General features: G+C 47.3%; 1 protein-coding gene across 1 annotated transcript in view; it reads left to right on the top strand.

Annotated features, from left to right (window-relative positions):
• Positions 1–4,137: 4,137 nt before the first annotated feature.
• The window catches only part of LOC118086868 (substance-P receptor), a 55,795-nt gene continuing 46,722 nt past the window's right edge, over positions 4,138–13,210 (top strand). Inside the window, exon 1 of the mRNA XM_035118867.3 lies at positions 4,138–4,805. Coding sequence (XP_034974758.1) covers positions 4,426–4,805 — 380 coding nt within the window. The 5' untranslated portion in view covers positions 4,138–4,425. The remainder of the gene's footprint in view (positions 4,806–13,210) is intronic.

Below are 13,210 nucleotides of genomic sequence, written 5' to 3'. Positions count from 1 at the left end.
AATACTGTATACACATCATCTTTTGCATAGAGGACCCCTTTAAAAGTGCCTACCACAAAATGCAATGGACTTATTCATGGGTGTAGCCAGGATCTTTGTTAGGGGAACAGGCTTTTGTTAGAGGGAGCAGAACCTCAGATATGTATTGGCAACCCAATCAGTGCCAGGTTCTGGGAGGTGACCATGGATGAGCATGGCATTGACCCCACCAGCACCTACCACTGTGACACTGACTTCCAGCTCAAGTGCATAGATGTCTACTACCGCTGGTGGGTAATGGAGAGGAGAGGGCTGAGGCAGGCTGTAGGGCCAGACTCTTCCACTCCCCAACCCCCTAGAACTTTTTTTTAAAGCAAGACAAACCAAAATCCATTTTTAAGAAGCAGGGGGGTGTTGAGAGTGCCTCTGGGCATGCCTGGAGTGCAGCTGTGCTAGAGTGGCCTTGCTTCATGCATTCCTTGGCTGCCGTCTTGCCTTTCCCTCCCGTCTCCTTCTCTCCCCCCTTCCCCCCCGCCTGTCACATCCGAGAGTGTGATTTCTGATCTGGGGAAGGTGAAGCTCCTGGCACTCTGCCCATGCTTGCTCCAACCTTTGCAGCAGAGGTGAGGGACCTTTTTAGAGCTCAAATGCATTTCTGGGCTTAAACAAAAAGTTTTAAAGTGGTGGACTTTTCTTCCTTGAATGTTTTTAAGCAAAGGTTGAATATCCATCTGGCATGGATGCTTGAGTTAAGATTCCTGCCTTGCAGGAGGTTGGACTAAATGACCCTTGGGACTCCTTTCAACTCTACAACTCTAGGATTCTATGATTTCTGGACTGGCTTCACAAAGGCTTCATTCCTGAGGTGAGATGGTACCTGAAGGAGAAATCTGGTTGCCTAAAATGTTTCTGCTTCTGAGCCCCCTGAGGAACTCTGCTTTGCACATGGCAAGGCTGAGGTTGCATCTCCCACCACCAGCCTCTGGATCAAGGTTTGATTCATTGCTTCTGGCTGCTTACACAAAGCTCACTTCCTTCTAGATGATGGGTGTTTATCCAGATCTTGATCTCACAGCATTCTGGGAGTCCTTCAATATTGCTCACTGTATCACTTACATCAAACAGGCAGTGGATCGTAGAATCGTATGCAAGCAAGCCTGAAACAGTGAATACATGCTTGGTGGTGGAACTTTTGGAAGGAATGTGTGCACAATTTCAAGGGATTTCTATTTTTTAAAAAAATATATTTTATTAATTTTCCAATTAAAACCAATTATATCACATTCATTATTTCAAATTATACACATATATATATCAATCAAACCGAATGTTATGCCAAATCGTCTAAAGAATTTTTTATTTGGGTTCCCATGCTTCAAGAAATTGGGGATTCCTCGCAACCGTCCACTGCCGTCTTTTTTCTAAAGTTCAAATCGTCCTCCAAGTTCATAATAATCCAGATCTTCCCCTTACAGTCACATAGATGTTTTCCACTTTCAACCGATTGTTTCCCAGCTGCTGAGATAAATATCAAACGAGGTTTCACAAATGTTCTTTCTCCTGTGTGGGTTAATCAGTCCAGCCTCCCCATAAATCTTCTTAGTCTGGAGCTCCCTGTTGCGTCGAAGCAGCGCCATCTTAAAAAGCTCAAATCACTTTCGTTTTCTCTCATAGCCATGAAGATTAACGATCTTTATAAAATTTACAGCTTTTCCAGGCAGAAGACCCAAACATCAAACCATAAACTCTTGGTAAATTAATAGATCTCCTTGCCCTATAGCTGAACTTAGCTTCAGGTCGCTGCTCCAATTCAAAGTGCGTCACAGCTCATAAATCCTCCGAACGCGTCCAGGACTCCTTCCGTCCGACTAGGGGGGGGGGGGCTTTTCTCATCGGCAACTCCACATCTTTAAAAAATATGCTCAGTAACAACAGTTTATAAAGTTCAACTCACACAGTCTTTTGCTTCTCTTTCACTCCAAACAAGCCAGGACATCGCGTCTGGGAAGGTACGAAGTAACTCATATGAAGAAAAATAAAACTCCATTCCCTTATCGCTCCGTCCCCATCAATCCTTCTTCCAGATGATATACAGCCTTTAACTCCTCTCCCTCAGCAGCATAGATTTCTCAGCAGTAAACAGCGCTTCTTCCCCTCCTTCTGAAGTATGTCCATAGATTTAAGCCTAATTATCTTCTTTAACCATGGAAATCCCCGCCATGCAGATTAGCGTCCGGGAGTCCTGGCCCTCGTAAGTGCTTTTCAGCCCAAGCTCCCCCCACTCCATAAACAGTCGGAGTGGGTCTGGGGGCATCGCGGGCCAGCGGCCCCTCTCCGTAACCCCCGGAGAGGGTAGGGGGTTGCCATTTACTCCCCTAGCAACCGCCAAATTCCTTACGAAGGTCAGAGGGATGGAAAACAGGTCCGCCATTCCTGCCGGCGGAAACCGGAACCAATTTCAAGGGATTTCTAAACATTGACACCGAGGTGGAGGACCTAGTGCAGATTGCCAGGCATGTGGGCAGTGATGGCTCTGTTGGCCTCATCCAGGAAGAAGTGAAAGAGCTAATTGTGGCAGAATTGAGGAAACTGGTCAGATTGAGTTCAGAATGTGAGGATGAGGGTGGTGAGCAGGAGCCAGAAAGCTGGCAAGTGCAGAACTTTCCCCAACTCTTCCAAGTCATAAAGCACAGAAATGATCTGATTGCAGAGTTTGAACCCCTCATGGAATACAGCTTGAAGATAATCTGTAATATTACAGACACCAAAAGACCCTACATGGAAATGTTTGATGAACTGGAGGTGTAAATGACTATCAGACTTTGCAAAGCAGATCTCACTGGAACAAGTTCCTCAATTTAGTTGAATTAATTAAACCAAATAGTCTTAATTGGATTTTGAATAAATGTGCCATTGATTATTACTGTTTTGAATTTTAGTGTCATTATCTTCCTTAGGCTGTCAGGCAAACCACGGTTCTGAATAATGCTTTTTAAACGGTAAGAACTCTTTCTGCCCCACACCCCTTCCCACATAGCTGCCAAGTTTTCCCTTTTCTCGCGAGAAAGCCTATTCAGCATAAGGGAAAATCCCTTTAAAAAAGGGATAACTTGGCAGCTATGCCCTTCCCAGCCAGACCCACTCTCCCCAGGTGACACCTGCCCCCTGGCCTGCTGTATCCGACAGGTGTTTGCCTGGCTAGAATGAATTCTTGAACTCTGGTTATGCCTCTGGCTAGCCTGGATGGAGGAAAGATGAGGCAGTGGTGAGTGTGTGCCAGGGTGTTTTAAAAGCAGGTTTTCAAACTACACAAATTCCCCATCAGACACCCCACAGCAGGAAAACAAACAAAAACCTCAAAGGAACCAAAACCAGAAGGACTTTAAGGGTTTTTAGGAGGCTGCGATGCAACCAACCCCAGAGAAGAAAGTTTGGGCAATTTGTCTGAAGCATTCTTAATACTGATATAATTTATGCAATCCTTTATTTAATTCTACTCTTATTTCACTTTTGTGGATACAGTACTGCTGCTGACACGTCTGCCTGCCACTGAACCACTTAATAAACACATAAGCTTAACCTTACCTGTCCAATGTTATTCCTATTTAACTGTGATTCCTACATTGCGGGGGGCTTTGCGGGGGCCCTTTGGGTTCCCTCCAGTTCTCCGATTTTTCAAACTGCACGTTATCAGCTTTTCAGCGGCACCCCCGCCCCACAACTCCACATTTTGCACGCTAAAAGCAACCTGGGTCTGGGTCTGGGTGTGTGTCAAACCAGCCAAGTCTAGGAAGGGGAAATGGCTTTGCCTGCCTCTTCCCCCTCTGGCCTCCCGGCCCCGCTCATCCTCGGGCCCCGGCAGGTTACCTAGAAAGCATGTGGCAAAAGATTCCCCATCGCGGGATTGGACGGAGAGGCGCTGCGGGGCGCCGAGAGTTAAGGCGGCCCGGCACCCCAGCTGGACGGTCCTGGTTCAGGGGCCCCGGGGGCCCTCGCCGAGCAGACGCCTCCACTTTTGCCGCAGCTGCATCCCCCGCGCGGGAGCGCGCCCGGACGCCTGCGCGCCGCCTCCGCTGCCCACCTTCCCTGACGCGCCGCCGCTGCTGCTGCTGCCGGGCTATAAAAAGCCGCTTCGCCGCCGCCACGCAGCCGGGCGCTCCACTCAGGCAGTGCGAGAGCCGGAGAGAGCCTCGACGGGGCGGTTCCCCGCAGGAGAGCTCCGCGCTCCCTGGCGCCGAGGCGAACTCGGCCGCGCGGAGATCGAGGCGAGTGTCCGGTTGCGGAGAGCACCTGGGCCCCCTCCCGTTGCCCGACGGGCGCGGCTGCCTCTACGCAAACCCCGCACAAGTTTCTGCGCGAGGGCCCCAACCGCGCCCCCCCTCCGTCTGCTGCTGAGGCGGCCCCCATGCTGCTCCCGCTGGCGCTCCCCGAGCTACCCTGAGGGCGATGGAGGGGACCCCCTCGAACGGCTCCAACGCCTCGACGGACGCCTCCTTCGATGGCAACCAGTTCGTGCAGCCGGGCTGGCAGGTCGCGCTGTGGGCGGTGGCGTACGCGCTGATCGTGCTGGTCTCGGTGGTGGGCAACCTGGTGGTGATGTGGATCATCCTAGCGCACAAGCGGATGCGCACCGTCACCAACTATTTCCTGGTCAACCTGGCCTTCGCCGAAGCCTCCATGGCTGCCTTCAACACCCTGGTCAATTTCACCTACGCCGTCCACAACTGTTGGTACTACGGCCTCTTCTACTGCCGTTTCCAGAACTTCTTCTCCGTCGCCGCCGTCTTCTCCAGCATCTACTCCATGACGGCCATCGCCGTGGACAGGTGAGGAAGATATACCTGCGCGCGGGGGCTGGACCCCGGAACCTGGGTTCTAAGCGTCGGGATCCGAAGGGAAGACGCGCGTCGAAGCGGAAAGAGAGCCCGAGGAAACGTGCTAGGGCCAGCTAGGGGAAAACAGGGGCGGTGGCAGAAGAGGCTAGAGTGAAAAGTGAGAGGATGGGCAGTTTGGGATCAAGTCCTGACAAAAGTTGGGGAGCTGGTTTGTTCGTTGCTTGCAGGGCACAGCCCTAGTGGAGAGTGTTCCTGAGCAAGTGCAGAGTGTCTTTTCCCAGGTTGACTGACTGCCTCTCCCCCTGTTTCCTTCCATGTTTGTTTGCCTGCCAGGACTTAGGAGAGGCCCTTCTGGATCAAAGGGTGCTTTTGGACTAGGGATAAAAAGCCTGAGGGTCAAATGTGGCCCTCCATGTCTCTTTGTTGGCCCAGGCAGCCTTTAGCAGCCCCACTTTTTAGCTGCCTGGAAAGTGTTCTTGAACTCTGGTTGTGTTTATTGCATGGCAAGATGGAAGATGGAGAGGCATGTGCATGTGTGTGATATAAGGAGAAAGTGGCTGATCACTCTTAGAAACAAGTGCTGGACTGTAATGGAGCTCTGGGCTGACCCAGCAAAGCAGTTTTTGCTGCTGCTGCTTTTTAGGTATTAGAATTCATTGGTTTTCTTATGCGCCTTCTACAAGCAGTCTCAGCCTGACTTTAAAATGGTGCAGAAACACAGAAGGTAAATAAAAACATCATGCTAAACAGCTTGCCTCAGGATGAAATGGATATAGATTGGGTATAGATATGGTGTTTTCAAATCAGCACTGACAAAGATTCCAAAACCTTACATGCAGCAGAAAGGTAATGTTGCACAGAAGAACATCAGAAGAGCCCCACCAGAGCAGGCAAAAGCAATCCATTTTTAGTCTAGCATCCTCTTCTCACAGTGGACAAACAGATGTCAGATGTGAAGCCTGCAAGCAGGACATGAACACAATGGCACATGCTGCCCACTTGCGATTCCCAGCAGCTGATATTAGACAGTATATTAGACAGTAAAGGTGGAACCTAGTTATCATGGCTAGTTTCTGTTGAGAGCCTTGCCCTCCATGTATTTGTCTAAAGTCCACTTTTTTGGGTTCCATTCCTTTTATAATAATAGTTTTATTATTTAGACCCTGCCCATCTGGCTGGGTTTCCCCAGCCACTTTGGGGTCCTGCTGTACCATGGAGATATGGCTTCAAATCCCTCCCTGGTCTCACACATGCCTGCGGCAAGCTAGCTTCTCGCACATTCAGTTCCGCACCTGTGAAATGGAAACGTTTGCACCAGCAGGCTTTGTGTCATTGCCCTAAAAAGATGAAACCAAAGACTGATCACAGCTTTTTGCACTCTTATGAGACTCAATTGAGTCATTAAGAGTGACCATAACATCTTTGGTTGGAATTTCACCTCAACCAAGAACACACATGGTGACTCTAGCTGCCTCTTTCAACATCATCCCCCTGCCCCAATCTATAGGACTGATTACAATATAGGATTGAAATAATACAAGGAAAGTACTTCAAACACTAAAAAAAAGCATTGCAAAAATGTGAGGTGTCCTTTAACCTTTCATCCGAGGAGCTCAAAGAGCCACATATATTACGATTCCATGTTATTCTCGCAACAACCTTACGGAGTAGGCTAGACTAATAAATAGTGACTTGCGCAATGCAAGCAAGGTGTTTATCTTGTGGTCCTCCATAAATTATTGGATGCCAACTCCCACCAGCCCTAGCCAGCATGGCCAATGGACATGGCTGATGTAATTTGGAGTCCAACAACATCTGGACCAGTCACCACCTGGACCACGCCGGCTACATCCAAGAATATCACTGTGTTCAGTATACCCTACTGATTCTTGAAAATAACTTGTCTTTTTGTTGTGGTGGTATTACTGTTTTAGTTTATGACTGCCCTTCACTCTAGAGACCCAGGGTGGGTTACAATGATTTAAAACACGGTATTAAAAACAGGTTTTTAAAAAGGCACACCACACATTCCTACGCCTCTTTACTTGGAAGGAAGTCCCACTGGGCTCAGTGGTACTAGGCTGTGGTTCTTGCACTGCAGAGTGCTGGATTAGATGCATGGGCGAATCCAAGGGGTGGGGGCAATCAAAATCAATGCAAATCAATACAAATCTCAGGTTCTGCCCCCCCTCCAACAAAAGCCTACCCCCCCCAACAAAAATCCTGGCTAGATCCATGATTAGATGGCCCTTTGGACCATCTCCATCTTCCATCTGTTTTAGAAGAGCTTGGGAGAAAGAATCATAGAACTGTAGAGTTGGGGTGGTGGTGGCAGAATAGTACCTGCTGCCTTAATGAAAAAGATCCTCTTTAATAGTTCCCATGGGAAGAGAGTTGTTAGCCACCCATACATTGTAAAAACAAAAACAAAAAATTCCTTCCAGTAGCCAACACGTCAGACCAACGCTGCTACCTACCTGTAACTAAGACATTGTAAACATCTCTTTGCAATCTGACGGAATTCAAAGCTTTCTGTTTATCAGTGGTGAGGCTCTTCATGGCTTTAGCATTCTCCTTCTTTTTAATTTAAGAAAGGTCTCCACTTTCCAATATCCCTCGTGTAAGAGGTTCAAAATGTGTATGTGCATTTTGAAGCACAATATCATTTTGTGAAATGAAAACCATTTGTTCTTGCAGAGCAGTAGCGGAATAGAATACACACTGCCCTTCAACAATTGGAGCTAAATTGGAAAACAGTGTGGTTTCCCCGTTGACTACTATAAAACATTCCCAAGGTATAAAGTAAGGAATTCTCGTTATCTCTGGGAAAGATTAATTTCTAGAATGTTGCTCATTCCATTCTCCAAGTTAACTAGTTTTCACTTGTAGAGTTAATTGAAAAGGAGGCATGTTGTGTTGAAAAAGGCTCATCTGCTGTGTCATTGGAATGAGACAACAGAATTAGTCCTGATATATGGATCCTATGTGGGATGTGTAAGAGAGTGGGTTGCCTTTGTGACACCAAATAGAAGCATTTAGATGGTTTCTGTATATGCCATAAATCTATGAAGATTCAGCAAAGATGCAAAATATGGCCATTTTGGCTCCAGAAACTCGTATCCATGAACACGAGTTGTATTCCTCCATGAATTGTGACTAATGTTAAACCTGCCCAGTTACAGATAAATAGTTCCCAATGAGATCTTTCCTTGGGCTGGTTTACACATCCATATGCACAGCGGCGTAGCAAGCCGCTGCGTCACCCAGGGCGGCAAATTGTCATGCACCCGGGGGGGGGGGGCCGTTGCCACGTAATGACGCATGTGTCACTACATAATGGCACTGCACATACGTGTTACGTAGCGGGGTATTGCCCCGTGACTCCAAAGCCAAGCCTCCAGCCTCCTGGTAGAAAGCCTGCTCGGTGCGGTGGGTGCGCTGCGCTGAGCAGGCTTTTTACCCGGAGGCTGGAGGCTCGGCTTGGGAGTCGCGGGGGGGGGGGCAAGTGGCCGCCCCCCAAGTGGAAACTGGGACGGACCGCCCCCATCACCCCCTTGCTACGCCCCTGCATATGCATATCTTGCTGTTCTGACACTTGCAGCTGAATACACATGAGCATGTGAAAAGTTTTGTTTTGTTTTAAGTCACTTTGGAGGGTATGAAAGTTCCTCTTTGTGAGAACAGATTTCAGTGGCCCATTTGCATGTGCCAAGTCACCCCTTGCTGGTAAAGGTAAAGGGGTAAAGGGACCGCTGACCATTAGGTCCAGTCGCGGATGGCTCTGGGGTTGCGGTGCTCATCTCGCTTTATTGGCCTAGGGAGCTGATCATGCAGATGTAAGGCAGGTTTTTGTCACACACCGAGGTCTCTCACACTCGGGGCACAAGGTGGCAACCGATAGCAAGGCGCCTGTTGCAGATCTTGGTGTGCTGGCTGAGAGAGAGGAGAAGAATGGGGTGTGGAGGAGCAGAATGCAGAATAAGGGATAAAATGAGGGGGAAAGGAGGTGAAGGGCTGTCTCCCTTCTCATACCCTTCTGATGAGATTTCATAGAAGTGCCAACTGATGGATAGCTGAATCCATGTCTAATTCTTTCCCCTCAAAGACTCCTTGTATTTCCCCTCCCCTCCCTTTCATAATCCTTCAGCTTCCTAATTTAGCCAATAGAGAGTCCCAAATTATATTGTGTGGCTTGGAATAATTGTCTGAACGTTGTAATGATGGGCTGTGCTGGATTCAGGCTCACTCAGCCTGATCTTTGTGTGTGTTGTGGAAACAAAGAACTTGCCAGGATGAGAAAGAGGAAGCTGGCAGTCAGTGTGGTGCAGGGGAGATTTGGGCAATGACAACACATCACACGGCCTTCTCCAGCCTGGTGCCTTCCAGATGTTTGGGACAACAGCTCTCACCAGTCCCAGCCAGCACAACAGTGCAAAATGCACATTAGAGCAGAATTTACTGTTGGAGTAGCAGATGTACTTGTTAGCAGCAGTCAGCAAAGGCTTTGCTCCCGGATTTGGAAGGAAGACATGGAACAGGCCTGGAATTAGCTGAGGAATAAAACAAGCAAGATATGGGAGGTTCCTGATAGGAACTTCTCATCCCAATCCCAATCCCTCTCCCTCTCTTTCTGTGTCTCTCTGTCTCTCTTTAGAGCAACCATGGGGGATTCTGATCAAAGCAGCAGTGCTGGGAGGGAGACTTTTAATCCATTCCCCCCTGCACCATTTTCTCAATCTAAATCATTTCTCCACCTCCCAACCTGCTATCAGTCCTGCAACAGAAAAAAAATATTGCAGGCATGTTACAAGAACATGTATTCCTCCCCACCCCGTGTGAATGACAGCAGTTGGGAGTTAGATCAGGGAATGGCAGAGGGGAGAAGGATTAAACACCCCCTCTATAAGAGCCCAAGAACATCAGAAGAGTTCTGCTGGGCCAGGTCAAAAGTAAGAATAATAATTTAATACTTATACCCCGCCCATCTGGCTGGGTCTCCCCAGCCACTCTGGGCAGCTTCCAACAAAATATAAAAAATACAATAAAACATCAGACATTAAAAACTTCCCTAAACAGGGCTGCCTTCAGTTCATATAGGTTGGCTTCCTGTTCTTACGCTGGCCAACCAGAGGCATAGGAAAAGCCCCAGAGCAGGACCTGAGTGCAGTTGCCTTCTGCCTTTGGTCTGGGAGGTGGGACAGGAGGATGCTCTGATGAAAACCGGAGTCTCCCCCCAGCTTTGCTTCTGTATTAAAGTAAAAGGGGAGGAAAGTGGGGCAATCTACTCTACCATGGTTGCTTTGGTCTTCTTGAGGACACAACTTTTTATTGACAAACTGCAAGAGAGAAGATCAAACAGGCGGACTGTGAAATCCCCCTTGGCACTGAACTGTCCGCCTGCATCTCACCCAGAAGCCCTGATGTTGTAATGCTTAAAGCCTAGATCCAAAGAAGTGCAAAATGAGGGGCGTGTGCTGATGGGGGTCTCCTGTTTCTCAGGCAACCATCCCTCATGGCAAAACTTTTATTGAAACCAAGGGGAGTTTCTAAACTGACTTTAGACTGGGAGGGGGAGGCTGCTGTTTGTGGAAAGGAAACAAATATGTGACAAAAATCCACTCATAATGCCCAGGCTCTCAAAATGTGCCAAAAATAGTTCTTTGGATGCCAGCCACAGCATTTGCATGGGGCTTGAGAGTGTTGGAATTGTTTCACGTTCTCTTTGTGGTCTTTTTGAAAGCCTAGTGGGTTAGCTCAGCATTATTCTCCCCACATTGCAGAGGGAAGAGGGAAAGACCGTGAGGAGAGTGACTTGCTTATTTGAGTTTCCAGCACAGGTGAGATTGGAAAGGAAGACTTAGCAGAGCATTCCTTCTGCTGCTCTGTTTCTCCACAGCCTGCAGATCATCTGCCACCTCTTATTTTGATCTGCCTTAAGCAGATAATATTTCTGAGCAGCCTTCAGCAACTGATACTCTCCAGAGGTTTTAGAGCAGACTATACTCCCTTTGGAGTTGTGTTACTTGCACAAAGCAGCAAAGCATGTGCAAAGGGGCTGTGTGTTTAGCCCTGTCTGTGAGCTTGTGAAGGGATAAACTCTGCCTCCAGAGGTGTGGGAAGAAAAACATATGCATCTCTGTGATCCACGTGTGCTGGGTAAATAACAAAAGAATTGGCAGGGTCAGCCTAGATTCAAAACATGCGGCTAAACTACTGGGGACTAGTAAAGGTAAAGGGACCCCTGACCATTAGGTCCAGTCGTGACTGACTCTGGGGTTGCGGCACTCATCTCACGTTACTGGCCGAGGGAGCCGGCATACAGCTTCCAGGTCATGTGGCCAGCATGACTAAGCCGCTTCTGGTGAACCAGAGCAGCGCAGTTTAATTTCAAAGTCAAGCTGTAGTATGGGAATTTAGGCTGTTAAACCTTTTGCATTTCCTATTTCATCTACTAGCAAAGTGCTTTTCCCTTTCTACTCCTCCTGCAATGAACAGACCACACACTCTTAAGCCAAAAGTCAGAGTCATGCATTATCCAAGCAGCAGCAAGGAGAACATATGCAGAATACCATTGGGTAGAAAATACAGAAAGATACTGTAGCTTCAAACAGGTGTTCTAAGCTTGGAGCTTAGCTTGGACACACCTTCCTTGGTCAGTTACAAGGTGCAGAGAGAAACAAGATCCTCCAAGTGTCCCTATTTTCCAGGGACATCCCTGATTTAAAGAAGCTGTCTCAGTTTCTGATTTGATCCTGGAATGTCCCGCTTTTCTTGGGATGTCCCTCTTTTCACTGGAGGGTATGGAGTTATCTGAACCCCTGAGCCATATAGGGAAGTTTTAAAAAAATGTTTAATGCTTTATTATGTTTTATTTATGTTAGAAGTTGCCCAGAATGCTGGGGCAACCCAGTAAGATGTGTGGGGTATAAATAGTAAAATTATCATTAAGGAATGAGATGTCCCTATTTTCATCAGAGAAATGTTGGAGGGTATATGAGAGAGGGAACAGGAAGAGAAGGCTTGACTTCCTCCCTCATCGGAAAAGAGGGGGTGTGACATAGCCAACTCTAGGAATCTAACTCTGTGGTCTTAACCCTTTTATGCACTAACTAACACTCATGCATAGTTATGTTTGAATGCAATTTCAAAAGAGAGGCAGGAATGCTTCTGAACACCAGTTTCTGGGAACCACAAGTTGGGAATGAGCTGTTGCATTCAGGTCCTGCTTGCAGGTTTCCCACAGGTTGACAATGGTGAGAACAGGATGCTGGACTAGATGGGCCATTGGCCTGATCCAGTAGGCTCTCCTTACGGTATGTTCTTAAGCTGGGAGACTTTTCTGTCTCTGTAGGCTCCTGCATGTGCTTTAAAACCACAGAAGAACAGAGCTCTAAATTTCACAGGGGGTGTATCCTGATATTTGTTTTTTAAAAGATTTTTAGCACACCTTCCAGGGCACGCTGCCCTCACGAGGAGTCTTGCAAGACTCAAAATGGAAAGACAATTAGAAAATAACACATGCACACACAGAGAGATGTATGCTAACAGCACAATTCAGCCAAAGACTCCCCACCGCCGAAGGGGGACTTGCACTGCCCAATGGGCAGGGCTAAATGTGCAGCCACTGTGTGTCTTCCCCCAACTGAGAGCTCTTCTGATGTTTCGACTACATCAGCCCCCATGTCATATGGACATGCTGACTGGGACTGATGGGGATTGTAGTCCAAAACTTCTAGAGGTCACTGGGTTACAGAAAGCTCCTCTAAGGTCATGCCTAGAGAGGTTTTTGGAATATAGTTTATGAAGAAATGAAAAAGATTTTTAGATCAACATTCCAAAAAAGACCTGAGGCTTTCTTGTTGGGAATCCTGAACAGAGACCTACCTGTCAAATATAGGGAGATTTTTTTATATGCATCAGCTGCAGCCCGGTTATTAATAGCGGCCAGGTGGAAGGGGGACACGCTCCCAACACTCCAAGAGTGGCAAAGTAAACTGTCAGATATGGTAGAGCTGGCTCAGCTAACAGATAATTTAAGGGGAGTTACGAAACAGGTGTTTGCTAAAAAAATGGGATGTGTTTAGGAGATATCTGCAAGAGAGAAATTGACATATTGTAATTTCCATGGCAGCCTTAGAATGACTGGCTTATAAAATAATATTAGAATCTATAAGAACTGTCGGTGTGATTGGAATTATTGACGTACAAAAGAGATTATAAGAAGATGAAGAGAAAAGTATGTACTTTGCAAAAAAAGAAGAGTCGCGCTATGGGAGGTGATGGGAAGTCAGCAGGATAATAATAATATAAATAAGTTTGTTATCTTTTGTTGGATGAAATTTTTACTTTAGTGAGACGACGGTGGATTTATTGTCATTTCAGTTTGAAATATTTGT

Source organism: Zootoca vivipara, chromosome 6, assembly GCF_965207765.1.
Source record: "Zootoca vivipara chromosome 6, rZooViv2.hap1.1, whole genome shotgun sequence".
Taxonomy (NCBI): Eukaryota; Metazoa; Chordata; class Lepidosauria; order Squamata; family Lacertidae; genus Zootoca; species Zootoca vivipara.
Note: the sequence above shows the minus strand (reverse complement) of the source record. Positions and strands in the feature narration are given on the sequence as shown.